The 19,009-nt window shown below is 44.3% G+C and overlaps 1 protein-coding gene across 5 annotated transcripts in view; it reads right to left on the reverse strand.

The window, feature by feature from the left end:
- Positions 1-19,009, reverse strand: part of lrba (LPS-responsive vesicle trafficking, beach and anchor containing) — a 173,383-nt gene that overhangs the window by 24,310 nt on the left and 130,064 nt on the right. For all 5 annotated transcript variants that reach the window (XM_062387882.1, XM_062387884.1, XM_062387883.1 and 2 more), the window contains 4 exons: positions 16,935-17,075; positions 15,579-15,698; positions 12,881-13,033; positions 787-954 (listed from right to left, as the gene is read on the reverse strand). In XM_062387882.1, coding sequence (XP_062243866.1) covers positions 787-954; positions 12,881-13,033; positions 15,579-15,698; positions 16,935-17,075 — 582 coding nt within the window. The remainder of the gene's footprint in view (positions 1-786; positions 955-12,880; positions 13,034-15,578; positions 15,699-16,934; positions 17,076-19,009) is intronic.

Genomic DNA, 19,009 nt, shown 5'->3' on the forward strand with positions numbered 1-19,009 from the left:
CCCTAGACCACACCGCCCCCAACTAGTGTGATAGTTTTTCTTTCTGGGCCAAGACTGTTTCCAGATACAAGCGATTACTTTGGTTAATTAACTGTTTTCACAGTGAATACAAATTATGGCCAAAACACTGGCAGCAAAAACCAAGTTTAAAATTTTGAAATATGCACCGGTTGTTGCCACCGCAGCTTCAGCGGCGTCCGTTGCTCTGCCACTGGCTCGCAGCCTTTTACAACATATTGGTGAAGTTGTCAGAGCAGAGTTTGGCTGTGGGCGAGCTAGCTGGGTTTCTCTTTTCAGCACCGTGTTCCGTGTGTTTGCTCTGGGGCGAGCCGGCGTTGCTCGTGTGTGCGGCAGTTCAAAGCGAGTGCGATGAATAATGAATGAAAGCCAGGGAGGAGGCTATAAGGCGTCGAAGAGGAACACTTGGTGGAGTGCTTTTAGAGGTATCACACAGGGGGGAAAGACTTTGCTCAGCAATACCTGCCAGGAGATTGTTAGCTTAGCTCTCCCCTGCCATTCCCCAGCAAATTTAACACGGCTAATGGCATCGAAAAAAATCACTGAAATACAGATGCAGAGAATGGACAGATGCTTTTATAATCGAGTCGGACGAGGCATCCGTTTGAGAGCGCCCAACACTCAAGTGTACTTACTGTGATATGGTTTTTTTCCCCCTTACTCAGCATGATCCGCCGAGGGAGTTACATCGGCCGTGCAGTGCATCAATGATTATTAAAATATGTGTGTGTGTGTAAATACATGTATTGGACGATGCGGCGGCCTCACCTCTCTGAGCATGGGGTCGTTGAAGGAGTTGAGGTTGACTGCGCCCTCATAGGTCAGATAGTAGAACACATTCAGGGCCCTTGTGGCCTCGGGGCCCTGCTGCTTGTAGCCGAAGATCAGATCGATCCACTGGTGGAGCTGGCAGGACACGAACTCGCTCTCCAGAGCCTGTTAATGGATGAGAGGGTGGAGGATTAGGAGCTTTGCAGACGTCAACAGATGCACAACATTTTCACATCGTACTCTTTCTCAAATCCTACTCCCCAAACATATTCCTCAAACCATTACTGAGCAGCAGTTATCGCTAATTCCTCTCAAAGATGAATCCCTTCGGAGAAAGCAGAAACATTTTCCTGCTAATTGTTCCTGGGACAGAATCTGCCAATGATTTCTGTAACGAGCAGAAGCACAGTAAATCCCGATCTGATCATGTGGGAGCGTGGAAACATTAGAGAACTCCTGCAGCTCATCAGGGAGCCATTTCAGCTTCTCTCTTTGTTCCTCTTCTCTGCTGGTTGCGGGCGGGTAAAAGCACAGTGTTGCTCTTCCTCAGACGTCTCGGCATCTCCATAACGCTGAGGTACAGGTCGTTTTTTTTTCCCTCATTAGCCCAGAAAAGGAGGGAAAAAAACATTTATGGTTTCCTCATAAAAACGGGCAATTGTGTTAATTTGTGTAAAGCTGTCGGCTCACAAAAGCCCTCTAAACACGACCAAATTAGAATGAGGCAGCCCTTGATTGTCATTGCTGCCTTGTGTCACATTAATTTGTGACAAAACATTAGCCTGGGCTACACTTAAATGCCGATTTATATAATTTAAATTTTTACTGCAGAGACCGGGGCGCATCCCTCATTTAAATGTGAGTCGGTGACAGCTCATTCCGCATCCGAGTGCTCGCCCCGTTCTCTTAATTACAACTTTCAATCAGGCAGCAGGGCGCGGGCATAAAGAGGAGACTGTGTACAGTTGAGCTACGAGGATGTTTTCACTGCAACTCGAGCACCGGGTGAGCTTCTGATGTGGTCACAAATTCCATCATCTGAGCTGATGAAAAGCTCAACTGTGAAAACACTGCGTGGCTGGGAATCAATGGGTTTCTGGGGTTAAAATTAGATCCAGGTTTAAAAAACGTAGTTATACATGGCTGAGTGAGAAGATCGTGTTACCAACGATTTGTACCAAAAACCAGGTTTATTGTCAGGAGATTGGTTAAATGTGTCTTCACTGAGTTTTGTCATTTGTTCCTTTCATTTAACTTCCAACTATTTTAAGTATTTTGGACACAGCTGTTATATATTTGGGACATTGGTATTTTTTTTTTTATTATGTTTTTGCTACACTATATACTGTACCTCTCGACTTCTGTAGAAATATAAATAACACTCAGGAAGTTAGATCTCTAATCTGTAGCTAGTCCCAGTACAGAGATGTGTGGTAACTAGTGTGAAGCGAGATCCGACTGTGACTGAAACATTGTCATTCAAATTGAGCTTGTGTTTCAGAAACCTCGTTTAACTAAGCCTGTTCAAGACACTGTGCTGTTCCCCCTCCATGCTGTCTATGGAGGTGGTCACAGAGCTGAACCGCTGCCTGTGTAATGAGGAGGGTGGGTATGACAGAGATCTTTTTGATGTGAATATACATCTGGTGAGATTCCTCATTTTAGTTTTGGCTTAAATAAAACTTTTGCCATCTGCAGCAAATCATCAATTCTGTGCCTGTACAACTGCTTGTGTTTATACAATGATTTTAATCTGATTATTTGGTCTTCTTCTTCCAACTCAAATCATGTGGGTATTTCTACCTACGTGGTGTCAAGGGAACACTAACGGCATAATTATCAAAACAGTTCAAGGATCCCGAGGTCTGCAGTTAACAGGAGAGTCTGGTAGGAGGATTTCCTGTCAGAGGTATAGACCTAGTTGCATTTAAACAAGTAGATTTATGGTTATTACACACATTGGTGTTTTGGACAACATCCCACTTAGATGCAAGCACTGTTCTGAGAGCTGTAGACCTGATGAAATAACCAGGAGGAGAGAAACTTGTCTGCTCTTTTCCACTTTGTGTGAGTAACTACAACATTTTGTGTTCAGGGTCAAACTGTGAGGTGCAATGCTAAAACAATGGAAACCTAACCATTAGCATTCAAGTAAAAGAAAACACCTCTGGAGTGAAAGACACTTTAGACTCATATCTGTCTGTCTCACCTGGCAGACGTGTTCACAGAGTGTTAGTGTGTAGAAAGGCTTGTGTCACAAAGTGATCTTTTCTTATTAATGTTACATTTTAAACTGGTGAGGCCCTTTTTTATTCAAACTCACATCAGTGATTGGCAGATTGGGGTCCACTTCTTTATGTGTATGTGTGTGTTGTGTGTGTGTGTGTGAGAGAGAGATCAGTTCATTATGCGCTAGCACTGACCTTTGACAGGCCCTGCTCTGGTCTCTAAAACTAAAGCTGGGCCTGATGGGCATTTAATGTGCACCGCAATCTACTGTCAATCAGCAGGGGGAAACAAAGACGGCCATGTTATTGAAGCTCCCTCTCCAGAGGCCCGCCTTTATGGAAATCATGTGCATGTTGGCGAGGGAGAGAGATGGGTTAAGTGAGAGTGTGTGTGTGTGTGTTAGTGTGATGCGTGGAACCAGAAGTTTGATTGTTTTATATGTTAAATGAATACAAATAAAAATTGTAAATGTGTCTCCATGACCCCCTGGCCCAGTCTTGTCTAAATAAAATATATCATAGGCAATGACTCTATGCATCAGAGAATGGAAATAGAATTTGGAATCCACATTGATTGTTTTACTTTTCAAAAATATTGAATTTACCATCTCTATCTGTAAAACCACTGACCACACACTGGGACACACGGTGAACAAACACAGATGATAGCATATAATATATATAATCTTAGTACGAGTGTAGAAGTTGCAATGAAGAAGCAACAGTGAAGTCAAATATTACACCACGTGAGAAAACCGTCAAATTGAGGTGACCTATTGGGAAAGGGTTATCTGTCAGGTACAGTGAAGAGGTGTGTTCTAATAACCCGTGAACACTGAGCCAGGTGAGCAGGTGTGGACGTGTCTCCTCCTCGTGTGGCGCCGTGCTGCTGAAACGCCCGAGCAGAAGGTCGGGGCAGATAGCAGATTCCTGAGGTGGGATCTGGTGCCACTTCAGGAGGAGCAGGCAGGATTATTGATGGGCCAATTAGCAGCCGGTGTGTGTGTCATCCCCGTCCACAGGGGACTCTCTGATAATTAATGAATAATTTAGCATGCCTTTATGTAAATGCTGATAGGGGGTAGAAGTCACTGGAATCCCACATTTCTATTGTTACAGATTTGATAAAGTACACCTTGGAAGCGGGGGGGGCTCCCCTTTGTTGTGCTCCGTGACTCGCGGCCAATGGAAACAATAATTTGGAATATTCTCCTATGACGATAAATACAATCATTTCCCTATCAAAGCCACAGAGTATTTGAATCTATATATTTCTGATGATTATTCCAGTTTGTCCAGGCTGGGGTGAGGGTTTTAATGAAGATGTAACACAATGAACATTAGTTTTCCCTGCTAAAGTTTCAGATTACACTAATTCTTCCTTTCTGAAACATCTGTGGGTGGAATGGGATGCTCCCATTCCAAAAAAAACACTCAAAGAGATCGACAGTTTGACTGTGCGTCTGTCAATATGTTTCTCTTTAGAGAACGATATACTCTGCTCTGAGGATTGAAAACATGCCATCCATATTTGAGACATCAGACCGGAGACACCAAGTGATTGCAATTAACCAGCTGGTGGACATTAAACAAGGCTGAGCCTGTCTCATCTTCAGCCTGATCTTTCTTTTTTCTGCACGAAAGCTAGTAGGATTTTTCAACTTTTTATCTTCACCACACCTTTAGTGACGTGCAGAATGAATATGGATGGAATCAAGAAGTCTGTCCGTGCTCCAGGTCTGCAGGGCGTGCACACGGAGGCCTATCGGTGACATCTCGGTGGTTTCGTGGTCAGCTTTACGCTCTGGATTGAGCTGGATTTCGCTTCGGCCTTAACGAGGTGACGCTGAACGCTTTCCTCCAACCCTCACTGGTCCTAAAAAACCCTTTTAAGGACTTATGGAGAGCTGTCTGTAAGGAAGTTAAAATGTCACTTAACAAATCAATCCGCTCATTTGCATGCCAACGGCCATGCAAGCATCCGTGCTCGTGCCTGCGAGTGTGTCCCCGGCGCTGCGGGTGTGCGTAATCGAATGCACATGTTGTGTGCGGAGTGTTGTCAGCGGCAGGCGGTTTTCCTTTGTATCGATTACGGATGAATAAAGCAAACACTTGTCAGGTCTGTATAAACTAAAAGGACTGTTTGAGAACAAGCTGATCAAAACATCCTGAAAACCACATTCAGCTTGTGAGCCGGCGTCACATGTTGACATTGGACTAAATGCCGGAGCAGTAGTTAAATCAAGTCCTCGTGAGTCATTCTTATTGTGCATTTTATTTGATTAAACTTTATTAAATCTCTTCCTTGGCAGACGTCGTTCTGTTCTTCTCATCTCAATGCAAGTCTATTATCCCTCTTGTTCTGATTCTCTATTCTTCCTCCAAGTTCAACAGCCCCTTTTCATTTTCCTTTCTACTTATTCTCTCACCCTTCTTGCTACTCCTTTTTTCCATCGTGCTCTCTCTTCCAGTCATCTGATCCTTTAGATCAACTCCTCCGGAGTCGCTTGCCCTGAGGTTGACAAGCACTCTGATTAAAGGGCTTATTAGCTCGCTGTAAATGAGAAGCCGATTGTCATTTTGAAGCAGGCAGAGGAAGCCTGTAGCCAACCAGGAGAGAGGGGGGCCCCAAACAGAGGAGGAAAAAAAAAAGGAGCAATGGGTGATGTAAGGAATGAGAGACCTAGAGCAGCCGCGGAGCTAACAAACCATTTCCTTTATTCCCATATTCACACACACAGAGAGAGAGAACCCTCCCCCCCCCCCCCCCCTTCCTGCTCTACTAATTAGATGGGTCACAACCGTGAGAGTTCTGGCCATGGGTCAACGGAGGCGCTCGCTGGCAAGTGGAACCTGAAACTCTAAAGTCAACTCTCTCACTCTCTCTCCTCCCATCTTTCTCATTTACCCCTCGCCCACTTGAAAAGCAAGAATATCATGTTATGGGGCGAGAAGAAGCCGAATGAGCAGTGATTGGGAAAGTATCTCCCCAAAACAAACATGTCATGCTGGATTTGGCCTCAGTCAGACAAATGGCATGGTGCAGGCTGCGAGAACACACTAAGTGGTCCAATTTATGGCACAGACAATGGAGTAAACAATCCTGATTGAGATATAAATGGGTGAGGCAAATGGGGCTGCAAGTCATATGGCAATAATACTGTAGTTCTTGTCTTGTCATTTCAGTTTTTAGTCAAGGAGGAAAATAATATGATGCAAAAAATATTAAAGAACAATATGCAAAAGTGGAACATAAACCCGGTTATAGGGAGTTAATATACTTTTTTGGTAACTTGAAAAGAACTAAACCAAGAAAATACAATTTCATCTACTATTTCAACAACTGGTAACAAGCCCCTGCAGATAATCTCACCATCTGATTTCTGAAACAGTCTGACAAGTCAGTAAATACATCACTGGTGCCATAAAAGACACATTCACGATGGGATGAAGTGAGCAAACGCTAAGTCAACAGGTCAGAGCTGATTAACACAGGACGACTGATGAGAGTGTGTTTGTGTAGCTGTTGAGAGGAGCATTGTTGTCTCAGATGATTATAGAGTTGGTTGAGGACTGGACGTCGGTCTGAAGGTGTGGTGTGTGTGTGTGTGTGTGTGTGTGTGTGTGTGTGTGTGTGTGTGTGTGTGTGTGTGTGTGTGTGCATAAAAGAAAAGGGAAGGGCTAAAATCCTCTCCTCAACATGATATCTAATTAAGTCATCAGTTAATCTAGGTAATTGTTGATCGATTCAGGATTAATATAATTTCAGAATGATATCATAACATGGATTTATCATTGAATAGTTCTACAAAAGTATTTTGCTCAAATTAATACTTATTAACAGCTATAATTATAAATGCTAGGAGCTCTGCCAGGCTAGATTTAGTCACGGTGATACGGTGGCAGATGTTTAGCTGGAAGTGTCAAAATGTCTTACTTCAGTGTGTTTGCATGTAAACATGTCGTAGTGAGTATGAAGGGGGGATTTCTATTAGTTTACAGATCTGTTAACCACATGGTTTCACAAGTTGAAAAGTAAAGGAATCAACAAAGTGATTTACGATTCATTTCTGTCTGGACTGCAGTGGTCGACCAAGCGACACCAGCATCCCACAGAGCAGCCGGAGGAAACCAGTGCAAAATCTGTGTTTGTTGCAAGAAGGCATCGGAGCTGACTTTGGCAGAAGCAGAAACGAGAGCACGGAGGAGTGCAGGAAAAGGGAGAAGGACAACATTAGTGAGTGAGTGTGTCAGCAGCAGTACATCATCCCATTTCTCAGGCTCTCATCGCTCTCCTCCATTACGTCACCGAAGAGGAGGACGAAGAAGAGGAGGGAAAGAAGGACAAGGGAGAGGGGGAGGCAGAGACGAAGGGGGGGGGGGACAGCTCGTAAAACACTGAGCACACAGTAAACATGTCTGCCCTTATGCATGACAATACTCCTACAGTGAGCGCTGCCTGACATTAGCCAGATAACCACCCCCCCTCACCACACGTGCTAGTTCCCATCCAACAACAAGGCTTTCAGTGGAGACACCAGGGGAATAGATTAGCACTAGGCTAACATGTTCTGTTACACGAAGCCACGCTGGGCCGAGACGACATTAAGGTTTTCACTCACTCAGTCATTCACGAGTGCGTAAGTGTATCTTAGTGGTTAGTGACTGGTCCTTGCAGTGGTTTACCTCAGCTCACACATGAATTCCTGTGGGGTTCCCCGTGAGAATAAGACGTGGAGGCTGGTGGGAACGGTATTGTGTGCGTCCCATGGGCGTCCGATCAGAGAGTGCGGTGTGGACGAGAGGTGAATGTAAACAGCGATGATCTTTGACTTTGTGTAGCTGGTGGTCTGAGCTGGGGAGCTATCATGTCTAGCTATGCGTCTTGTGGGAAAAAATGTGGGACACGCTTTCATCTTCTGTACCCGGGCTCTCCGACACGTCTCACAAACAGAGGCCCCCAGACAATTTTGCACAATGACACAATATCTGGAATTGTTTTTGAACATTGGCCCCAGAATACTTGACAAAAAGGGATTTAACCACCTCCCTACGCCCACGTGATCATACTCGTGGTACGATAATGAACTTGCCTGCCACGATGACATCAAGTGTGAAGAGCTGTCGGCATATGAAAGTGACAAACTTCAGAGAAAGACTTTCAAAGGAGATCATATGTATGAGGTTTGGTGTGGGGTGTGTGTGTGTGTGTGTGTGTGGGGGGGGGGTAACGATGACATGGCTCATATTAATATGTTAGCTGTTAGCTCTGAGCGGCCACGCAGATGTTTACCTCTGCAGGATTAACATCACTTTGGTGATCATGACAATAACAGCTGTATGAGCGAATGTGAGGCTCCCTGAAAAATCCATCAACATCATAGAGCAGAGAAAACTACTCAGTTCCATTTAGAAAACAAGCCCTTCAATCGTAATTAAAGCAGCAGCTGGTCATTTCTGACCACTAGAGGGTGTAGGAGAGTAAAATCAGCTAAACCACAAAAACAAGCCCTCAGCACGGAAAAGGCTAATCGCTAACAGTCGACCCCTGATGACTTCCAACTGAACAGAGCAATATTGAAGAGTTTTGGCTCAAGATAACAGGCTTGTATCTCTTAACCATTTCTGCAGTAACACCATTTTTGAGTGTTTCAGCATCCTGAAAGTTAGTACCCTCGCCACAAGTCTATTCTGTAAGAACACCCTGGGTAGTCAGATGTTTTAGCGGTTAGCTGATGAAGATTCGTACAAATGACTTCGGTGACTAACGTCCATTTAGTAGCGATGTCTTGCTTACTTACACTGAAGGTTCACCACATACGGCAGTGACCTGCGTTCGACCTCCTCAGTATCAGCTTCTGACCCATCACTCAGTCTGGTCGGCCCAGTCTACCAGAGGGAAAGCCTCGCTCTCCTTCTGTGAGGCCAGTTGATCTGATGTCTCTGTCACTGCTTTGAGTGAGTAGATGTTTTATACGTGGGGGAAAAGGCTGAAAGTAATGTGCTGCCCTGTCTGTCCCGTGTGTGGTTTGCAGGTCTGTCAGCAGGACTACATGAGCGCAGATGACTGAAAGGAACCAAAAGTGAGCATAGAGCGGCAAACGAGGCCTGAGGAGCTCGAACAGATGGTGACTGCAGCCCACCGCTCCGGGAAAAAAGTTTAAATGGAGTCCAACCATGAGTTGAAGCTTTTGCTAAATTAGAGAGAAGACACAAGTGATAACTGGACTATGCTCTGTGACATGTAAACAGGTATATGAATGGAATATTCTATTAGAAACTCATGTACACATCACAATCGGAGGAACGTCTTATTTGGAAGAGGGTCCTAGTCACTACTGGGAATATAAACAACCATTTCCACAGAACAGATGTGGAAAATCTATTTTAAAGCTTGATCTAACTTGAGAAGACTATGCTACTGTGGTATTTTTATCATATAATGATCCAGCACAGTGTTACTTTCATTAGAAATAATTCATTCTTCTTATTAGATATATTAAACAAATGTTGTCTTGTTTGCATTTGAATATAGGCTGTCAATGCAGCCTCATTTCATGCTTTGTGTTTACTCTGTTATGTTTAGATCCTAGCCCTTCAAAGCTCAGTGGACTACTCCCAGTAGGACATGGCTTCAGGAGCCGGCTGTAGTTGAGGCCGCAGCAGATCAGTATCTCCACTGAGGCCTGGACACCATAACAGCGCAGGTAAGCACTGATGATGATGATACAAATACGTGAGCGTGCAGACGAACCCGATCACCTGCTCCTGAGCGGAGCAGAGAAGTGAGATGTGGTCATATATAGTGGAATGTCAGAGAGGCTGACAGAGCCCAGAGACGTGTAGTTATCTGGTGGAGGAGGGATCAAGTTCTTAACCCCTCCTTTGACCTCCTGGTAAAAACAACACGCTGCCCCTGATCTCTGTGGCATGCCGCCTCAAGACCCCAGTGTGTCAGTGATTGTGTGTGTGTGTGCGCGTGTTTGTGTGTGTGATGGACCAAGGAAAAGGGAGTGTGTCTTTACAAGCAAGAATTTAAGTATACTGTAGGCACTTCAGTGGAGTTAAGGTGCATGCTTGGCTTAAGGTGCTGAGGTGCTGGGTCTCCAGTGACTCTCTAAAATGCAACCATTCCTTAGCACCTCTTAAACTTTAGTCCTTTAGCCCTCCAGTGCTGCAGGGTTAGCCAGAGATTAAACAACAATTGTTGTTGGCACATATTTGACGCACTTAATCCGTTGCCAAGCGACACACTCTCTGCTAAACATTAGCGAGGAACAATGACACTTCCAGCAGCCGAGCAACACAAGCCAGACTACAGTTTGATTGTTTATATCCACCAACTACCCACCGTGCAACTCTCTCCCAACAAAAAAACAAGCTGCCGTTTTGCACAGCCGCACAATCCTTTACTGTGAGAGGCTTTTAATGGCCTTTTCCAGATTGGGGCCTAATTAGCTGTTAATCATCTAGGGCTCATAACCAGAGTGCAGACAGCCGGCGTGTGTGTGTTTGTAGCATGTGTGCATCTGCGCGTGTTTGCGTGTTCTCTCCTGCTGTCTACCCGTGTGTTGCGGGGCCATTAGCAGCAGACGAGCTAAAGAGAGCCAAGCAGCCCATTAACTCCTTCACTCTTCCTCTCTCTTCGCCGCCGTGCTCATCTCTCTCTCGACAGTGCCACAGTTGCCAGCTGACACCCTCTAATGCCAGCGATCTGTCACGACCAGAGACCTGTCCACCCACACATCCCTCCCTCTACCTTGTCCTCGGCCCATTCTCTCCTTTATTCTTCCTGTCCACCCTCCTTTACCCCGTCTCTCCCATCCGGTCTGTGTATGATCTGTTGTACAGAGCAGTGTTGCCACCTAGTAGTCATGTTTAATAGTTAGTTTTGCTTATTAAACAGACATTACATACATATGAATTCTTGGTGTGATCATAATTTCCAATTGACCCCAACAACTTCCAAGAATTAACCAATCAGCCTCCTGACAGCATCACTACTATCCCTACCTAATATTACCTGAGGGGATGGTGGATTGAGACCATGTGGGTATGAGGCAGATATTCATGTTGTTATTGTTGGTTTGAAACCTCAGAAAAAAGCTCCTGTACAACTGAGCTCGTTATTTTTCCGTGCACCTATGTCTGCTCGCTGAGCTCGGCTGCACGCTGGATCAATATCTCAATTTGCACAGAGTGGAGACAGAAACCGCAGTCTGAAATTGTATCAGCTTGAATACAGTGACTAGCAGAGAGCTGTGCGTGTGCAGAGAGCTTTGGGAAAGGACCAAAATTGCCTGTGCAGTGTTAATTTATATATTTGAACAAGCTGGTTTCCCCAGTGAAGAAGGTTTGACAGATTTTTAGACCATAAAACAATATCACCCTAAATAACTAGTGATTAAACCAAATAAAGATAATTTTTGTTATCTGCTAAAAATCTACTGATCCTCAAGTTTAAAACGTGTTAAGCATTGTATTGAATAAATGTACTAACAATTGAGATACCAATTCCTTCGACACACTGTGACCTTTGCAAGACAAGCTTCAAAATTCTTAATAGTTAAACAAAGGGCTTTGGAACACTGACTGTAGGGCACTGCACCACCACCACCACCATCACCACCACAGAAAGCTGTCCCTAGTACATCCGCCTTGGCCCAGACCATGCTGACAGCCAACGAGAGGGAAGCGTGTGATTAATGATAGGGGGCCTGGTCATATCAGCAGGCTGGTTAACAGAGCCCACCACAGGACTTCACGGGTCACAGAGCACAGCCAGCCTCATCAGCACCCATTACTACTGTGGGCACACATCACACCCGACATAATGCCGGCTTTCACCAGAAAGAAGAAAGATCCAAAACCAAAACAGGGAGAAGACATTAAACATTAAACACGTGTTGTATTAGCCTTAAATCTGTGGTGTGATTTCCTGAGTTCTTTTACTTTTCTTGCTTAGTTTGGCCACGTTTGTCAAACTATGAAGATATTTTCATTTGCGAGACGACCTGACCGCTGAGTGTCAGTAAAACAAAAGATGAAGGACCACAAATGCCCATAACAAGCCACAAGAGAAAGAGCAAATCAATCTTTTGACCTTCTGGTGCAGAGCACAGTAATCTGATCCAAATAGTTACCTCACTTTCTGAGGCGCGTGTGCGAGTGTGTGCGCGTGTGCATGTGTCAGTGTGTGTGTGAGAGGAGAAAACATCTACAATGAAAATATGACAGCAACTCTGACAACATCCGACATGCACACACACAATATTCCTGCTATGGCCTGAGCGGGCAGGAAGTGGAGATCAGAAAGAGGATCCTGCTTCGCTTCTCTGCACACAAACACATTTGCCAGAGAGCACGGAGCGGGAGAGATGGTGAGGTGGAGAGGGAGAAAGGGGGAGAAGGTGACGTTGGATCACTCGGGCAAAGCAGCAACCTGAGAGGCTGAGGCTTGTCGGGAGAAGCGGGAGGCTCAGGTAACAGGAAGAACTGTGAGACGGTCAGGAAATAACACTGTCTCTTTGAATTAGTGTTTCCAGCCGAGACAAGGAGAAGCAGAAACCTCTGACAGGACTTCAGTCGGTCTGGGCTCTGGGATATAAAAGTCAGACACAAACGCCTGTGTGTGTGTAAATATGTAACCAAGTCGTAGATACTACAAACCTTTATATTGTATTTTAACCTAATTTTGTATTTTATACTTTATTAATGTATGTGCTATAAAATTGAGTGTACTGGGGTACTGCTTGGGCTGGTTGATACTTCAGCAGGGATGTTTAGTGGCTCTGTGATCCACTTGCCCATTGCACTAGCATGCATTTTATACATCAAATATATTCCTGTGTATTTTCTCTCACCAGCCGATTGATTCGAACAAACTCCTCAGGACTCTTGGCCCAGGGCGGCAGCTCCACGTCAGAGACCACGCTGCCTTCCTCCATCACTCCCAGGTTGTAGCTGTTGGAGTTGACAAACATCTCGGGGAGGTAGTAGAATTCTGGGATCAGCTCCTGCGTGGAAATAAAGTTGAGACATATTTCAACAAACAGTGACACTAATTCAACACGTCCTGATATAGTGTGGCCATTTGCAACAGTTAAGAGTTCTGTCAAAGAGCTGACTCATGCTTGGGTCTGGAACCACAGAGAAATCAAGTCAACATTGCTAAAAGGTTCTGATGCGGAAAAGAACAACTTGAATAGCTCAAGAATAAAAAAAGAGTTTGATGCACAGACGTATAAGTATCAGCATTTGCCTGTATACACCAATAGGAAAACGTATTTTATTGCCCAAAAGATGTGGATATATGTTAAAACCTTACGTAAAAGAAAAAGGATTGTTTCCTTTGTTATTTTCAAGTTATATTTTACATATTTACCTTTTTACAATCAATTATCATAACGTTTAGAGTTAAACTGTAAAAAAAATCAAGCCTAAAATTTTTTTAATTAAATTGAGCTCGATAATGATAAATTAGGAATCAGTAGTTATTTTTTCAGTTTTTTAATCGATATATTGGCCAATACATTGGTATCTTGATATTTATTCTTCATAATATCGGTTTTTACATCAGAGAAAATATAAGAGCCCAAACACACAAAGAAAAAGAAAGAACTATCCCTACATAAAGCAGATTACTTTGTGTGCGTCTTTTATGAGTGGATTTTCTAAACTATTCTAAACAACCGAGAGTTGATGCTCGTCCTGTTGAACAAAGTGTGCGAATATAAGTGCTGAGTCAAGAAGAGCCATTCAAACATGGTGACAGTGGGACATCAGCAATAGGCAAACCGCTGTAGACGTTAGGGTGACATGCTGTAGCCTCTCAGGCCGGCAGCACCACTGACAGAACTCAACACCCGACGCTGAAGCATGAGGAGCTGGTTTTACACAGTCATATAAAACATGATCTCTACAAGAAAAATAAACAACACATACAAACTTTACAGATCAGCTGCACAAGACCTTCTCCTTTCAACAATTGGGTGACAACATCCAATCAAGTGAGCAAGCAAACACACAAGTTTTAAAACAACACAGCACTTCCTCAGTTTTTAAGTCTCTCCACTCCACAAAACCTGACCTGAAACTAAAGGTCAAACTCTTAACGAGGCCTCCAGCTCAACCGGGATCGCTGCCTGCTGTAAATTTGACCAGAAGGTGGAGGGACGCATGCATGCACACACAAACCGGCAAACACACACTCACACACACACACACAACCAACAAAAATCTTGAGGGCTTTGCTCCCAAACACTCAAGCCTGCCCTGCATGAGCCATTATGTGCAGTGGCCCCTTTGCACTGGCCTGGTCAGAGGCCAGCCCCTCTGATCCCCAATCCTGTCCTGTCATGGGTCACTGGAAGGGGCTCTGGCCCCTGGGCTCCTCTGCTACACTTCCACTGTTGCTACCTCTAAACCCTCTTCTCTCCTCTTCCCCCCTCTGATGCCTTTGGGCTGAGGCCGGGGGTCAGGGGATTGGGGAATGGAGGTCACACTAGCGTCACCCAGGCTAGAGACACATTGAATCTGGGTGTTGTAAGCTATTATCGCCTCTTCTTTAGCAGCAGGGTATGAAAACACTGGGGCTTTTCGCCCTCTGGCAGGGACAGAGTTGCTATCAATGACTCGGGTGCTAAAGCTAAATGGAGTACTTAGCATACTAAATTGATACATCTGGTCTCTAATTCCTCTTTTGCCAGCGAATGAATGTGTGCGTCGGAGTGGATGAAGTCGACGGACCTTCATTCAAAATATGTTAAAAAATTCAAACCGAACATGGAAACAAAGTGATGTGGTCCAGATTTCCCCTTTGTTTTGATCTGGAGCTGAGCTCTCACAGTTTGATGCACATTGACAGGTCTAGACTGAGAGAGCAACCGAGGGCTCTTGTTGGGCTTTTCGTAATCAAGCGTTGGCCAGCTACCCGGTAACACCATCCACATGTTTTATCGGCGGGATGCGAGGGGGGTGGTAAACGCAATCAAGCGTCAAAAAACCCCCCAACACCACCATCACCACCACCACTGTTCCCCCCCCCCCCCCCCCCCCCCCCTATCCAGTGACCCAGTGCAAGGAGACCGAGCAAGACCCGGGTTTGACAGAGAATGTCTGACTGTAGTCGTAAATGTTTTAAGAGAGCAGTTAAAGTGTGCACTGGGGGTTCGGAAGGCCCTCAGTATGAGAATGACCTGTACTGTTGCGGGGCAGATCCAACAGCTCCAACTACTGAGAGTGTTGGGGCCCAATGGGCAGGGATTCAAGTCCAGGTTATAGTTGGCTGAATCGGAGACAGGCGGCTGGGACAGATGAGGATTATCTTAACGCTTTGATCAGAGGACCAGGAAGCTTTCATTGCAAAGGGACAATGATTGGTAGTGACTGAACATTACTCCTTTGAAACCTTTTTTTTCTCCTTTGTCTGTAAGGATGCTGGATGGGGATTTATTCTCCTGCAACGCTCCATCCTTTATCTCTTCTAACTTGTCAGGCACCTTAAAAGGGAAAGACGCCGATAGGTTTGCAGAGGATTGTCACTTCATGCGTGTAGATTACCTTAACGTCAGATGTGTCCCTCTGGCAGTTCCTCCAGGCCCGCGCCACAGATGAGAAGGTGCGATCGGCGTGGTCGAACTTTCCTCCTTGGAAGTTGAGGAAGAACGTGGTGAAGGGTTCCTGATGAGAAGCACAAACAAAAAAATTCTCTAAATCCAAGTTGCTGATTAGGACTGATAAAACAGAATCGCTTGCTGTGCAATAAAAGCATACAATAAAAAAAAAATCTGTATTCCTCCATGTTCCATAAAACACTCAGCGAATCTGATCCAAATCTACTCCTCTTACACACCCTTCTTACGAACTGGTATCCAAATATGAATAAGTGAATCAACAATAATCCCAGTGAGCTACTAAAGCCAACACACTCCTGCTGCTGATGCATTTCTAATCATGTCTAATCTTGTTAGAGCAGATCAATAGCTGTCGCTCTGACGTAACAGCCCACGAGTGACATGGACACAATATCCTGGGCCGCAGCTACACACCAACATTACAGATAGCTAATCGAGTTCAGCCTGACATGACGCAAAGGCTCATTTGTATAGGGAAATAATTTGCAGGATGTTAAATGTGATGTATCTCATGGTGCATTCAAAACAACACAACAGAAGTAGGTGCGGCTGTAACACACAAAGAGTCTAGAGTTACTCTCCGACGGGAAGTTTGATCTTTAAGTGAGAGGTGTAAGCGAGTGGCTTTCTGGTAAAGTGGCTTTAGAATAAGCCCTGTAATGATGTGCAGGGATCAATGAGGTAACTCTGCTGGGAGTCACTGAGACAGTGAGCTACTGGGACAATAACAGCAGAAAACTGCACATTGGAGAAACTTAGTAACCTCCCTCTCCCCCGAGTGCAGTATGGGAAGATTGATGGCCTCCATTCAACAAGGGTACCGAAAGTGAGCCCTGCGCTGCACAACACATGCTGAATATGCTTCTCAGAACCACATCAAATCTCATATGATACTTGTTATTCTTGGGGGAAATGATTCATGCCAGACATTTAATTGCATTGTTTTTGTTCCCTAGGTATTATTATATGGTAATGACAGTGTAATGAATTATATGCACAATAAATTAGGAAGATACGTATGGAATAATATACATTACTGAAGAAATAATAAATGTATATTTGAAAAGACATTAAAATGGCTTAACAAATGACTTGGATATGGAGATTATTGTGCATAACTATACGTTCAAAACCCAGTGTGAGTGAGGCCTTTGTAAATCCAGTGTATGAGTTGTATTATCTTAGTTGAAGAGAAAATCCAGGACGTGTGCAAAAGGAATTTGAAATGCAATACGTGTTCATTTTATTATTAAGTATATCTCTCTATAGGCAGGGCACTTACCATACGTAGCAGCCACATCATGGTGAAGCTGGAGGTGGAGTAGTGGGTGCCATAGTGGAACTTTGGCACCTGATCATCCTCCCAGGACTCGTATCTGTCTGAGAAGAAGGCCGCCCGTTTGGGATTCAGTGCACCGATGGGCTGTGGAGAACATATTTTCAAATACGTTAAAAAAATAACGATAAGCTGAAATTTTCCTATTATTGCTGCAGAGACAAAAGAGTGTGTGTTAGCAGAGGGAGAGCAAGGAGGCAGCACCGAATCTCACTGCGAATGTCTTCAAGGCCCACTCTTAGCAGCAATAACAGCGGCGAGGCAAAATGAAGCTAGCAAACCTTTGTGCAATCTCAAATGAATATTGGATGATGTTTCCCTTCAGACAGAGATCAATCCTTTCCCACAGAGTGCTTTTTAGAGGCTGTGAAACAGAGCCCCTGCAGCTGTAATCTGTCAGAGAGAACTAATGTGCTCCAATGAAAGAGTGCCCACCAGGAATATCAATAGCAGGGCCAGTGGATTCCTTTAATTTCTTACTTTTTTTATTAATCTGTAACTAATATACTGGTCACCAGCCCTATTTGTAGTCTAGAAAATGGTTAAGTCGCATTAATATTCCATCGCTCTCCGAAAACCAATAACCCTGTGCTGCCGGGCTATTATTTAAATACTCATTTATAGAAATCACTTTCAGGGCTGGTTCAATTTTTATTAGTCTTCTGTTGGCCGTGCCTCATTCTCTCAAACCCCCCTTCATCTCCCTCAGACACACACTCGCATGGAGCGGATCAATGGTAATGGAATGATGGCCTTTTGAGGATGAGGGTGTAGCAGGACGTGGATCAATTGGATCTCTCTCATATCATTGGGTGCCTGTCACAACAAGACTCTTCCAGGGTCAGGCTGGGATATCGATCTGTGATATGGCTACTGTTTTATGTGGGAGGCATAATGGACCATATACTGGTGTGTAGTGGGAAGGAGGCAACGACGTTTTGTGCTAAATCGGTTGCTCTTACTGTTCATTGTGTGCATATTGTATGTTGTTGTGTAAATAGCGTTTCTGAGCGTGAGCAGATTTACAAAGCGAAAAACGCCTCGTGCCACAACACCGTGCAGCTCTGTGCTGACAGTGATACACGGTGGGCTTCCACAGGGCCACTGGGGGTGGGTGAGTACACACAGTGAATTATACATCACACCCATTTGTCTGATTTATAGCCCTAATAACAGTCGGCTCATTAAAAAAAGAAAAGGGAGAGGAGGCATATAAAATAAAAAAAAAAAAGACTGAAAGTGCCACAGTGACAGAGAGCGAGAGAGAATTGTGTGCGAGTGCATGTGGGAGCTGTTGGTTTGCGTGAGCATTGTTTACCGCTGTAAATTACACCGAGGCTAGCGCGCTCGGCTTACAGTGGCTACCACAGAGCGGCGGTGACGGCGCCGTACATCAGAGCCCGGCCAGAGATTGGCCTAATATGTTGCGGCGAAGAATAGCGCTCTGATGAGCTCTCAGATAAATGAACCAATCTGGTGGTTTTAATTAGACGAGCGGGTGAGCCGCAGAAACAGAGTGCGCTGCCACTTTGAAGAGGTAAACATCCGAGGGATCCGTCTTGGATTAGTTCTTCTCTGTTCTTCCTCTACAGTAGAAGAGGAGATGGTGTTACTGAGCCAATTTAAAGCTACCGGACGAAATAATCAGAGTAAGTTAACTATTATGTAGATAATATAGGTTGTAGGAAAACACTATATTCCTCAAAAATCAACACCTTTTGTGACCAAGTACAATCAGATTCATAATTAAAACTAACTAACAGCACATATTTCAAGCACATATTAAAAAAGAGCATTTTATTACTAAGGCCCGACTGATATGGTTTTCTGAGGGCCATGCTGATATGGATATTATTATTATTTAATATATAGCCATATATTAAGATTTAAGAAATTGTCAATTAATTCAACATATATCCATATAGCCCTTATGATAAAGAAATATAGCTGAGGTTTGATATTGTACAGTTTCACATCAGAGCCCAAAAATGTGCTACAAAGATCTACTGATAATTCAGATT

Source organism: Platichthys flesus, chromosome 5 (assembly GCF_949316205.1).
Source record: "Platichthys flesus chromosome 5, fPlaFle2.1, whole genome shotgun sequence".
NCBI classification, from domain to species: Eukaryota; Metazoa; Chordata; class Actinopteri; order Pleuronectiformes; family Pleuronectidae; genus Platichthys; species Platichthys flesus.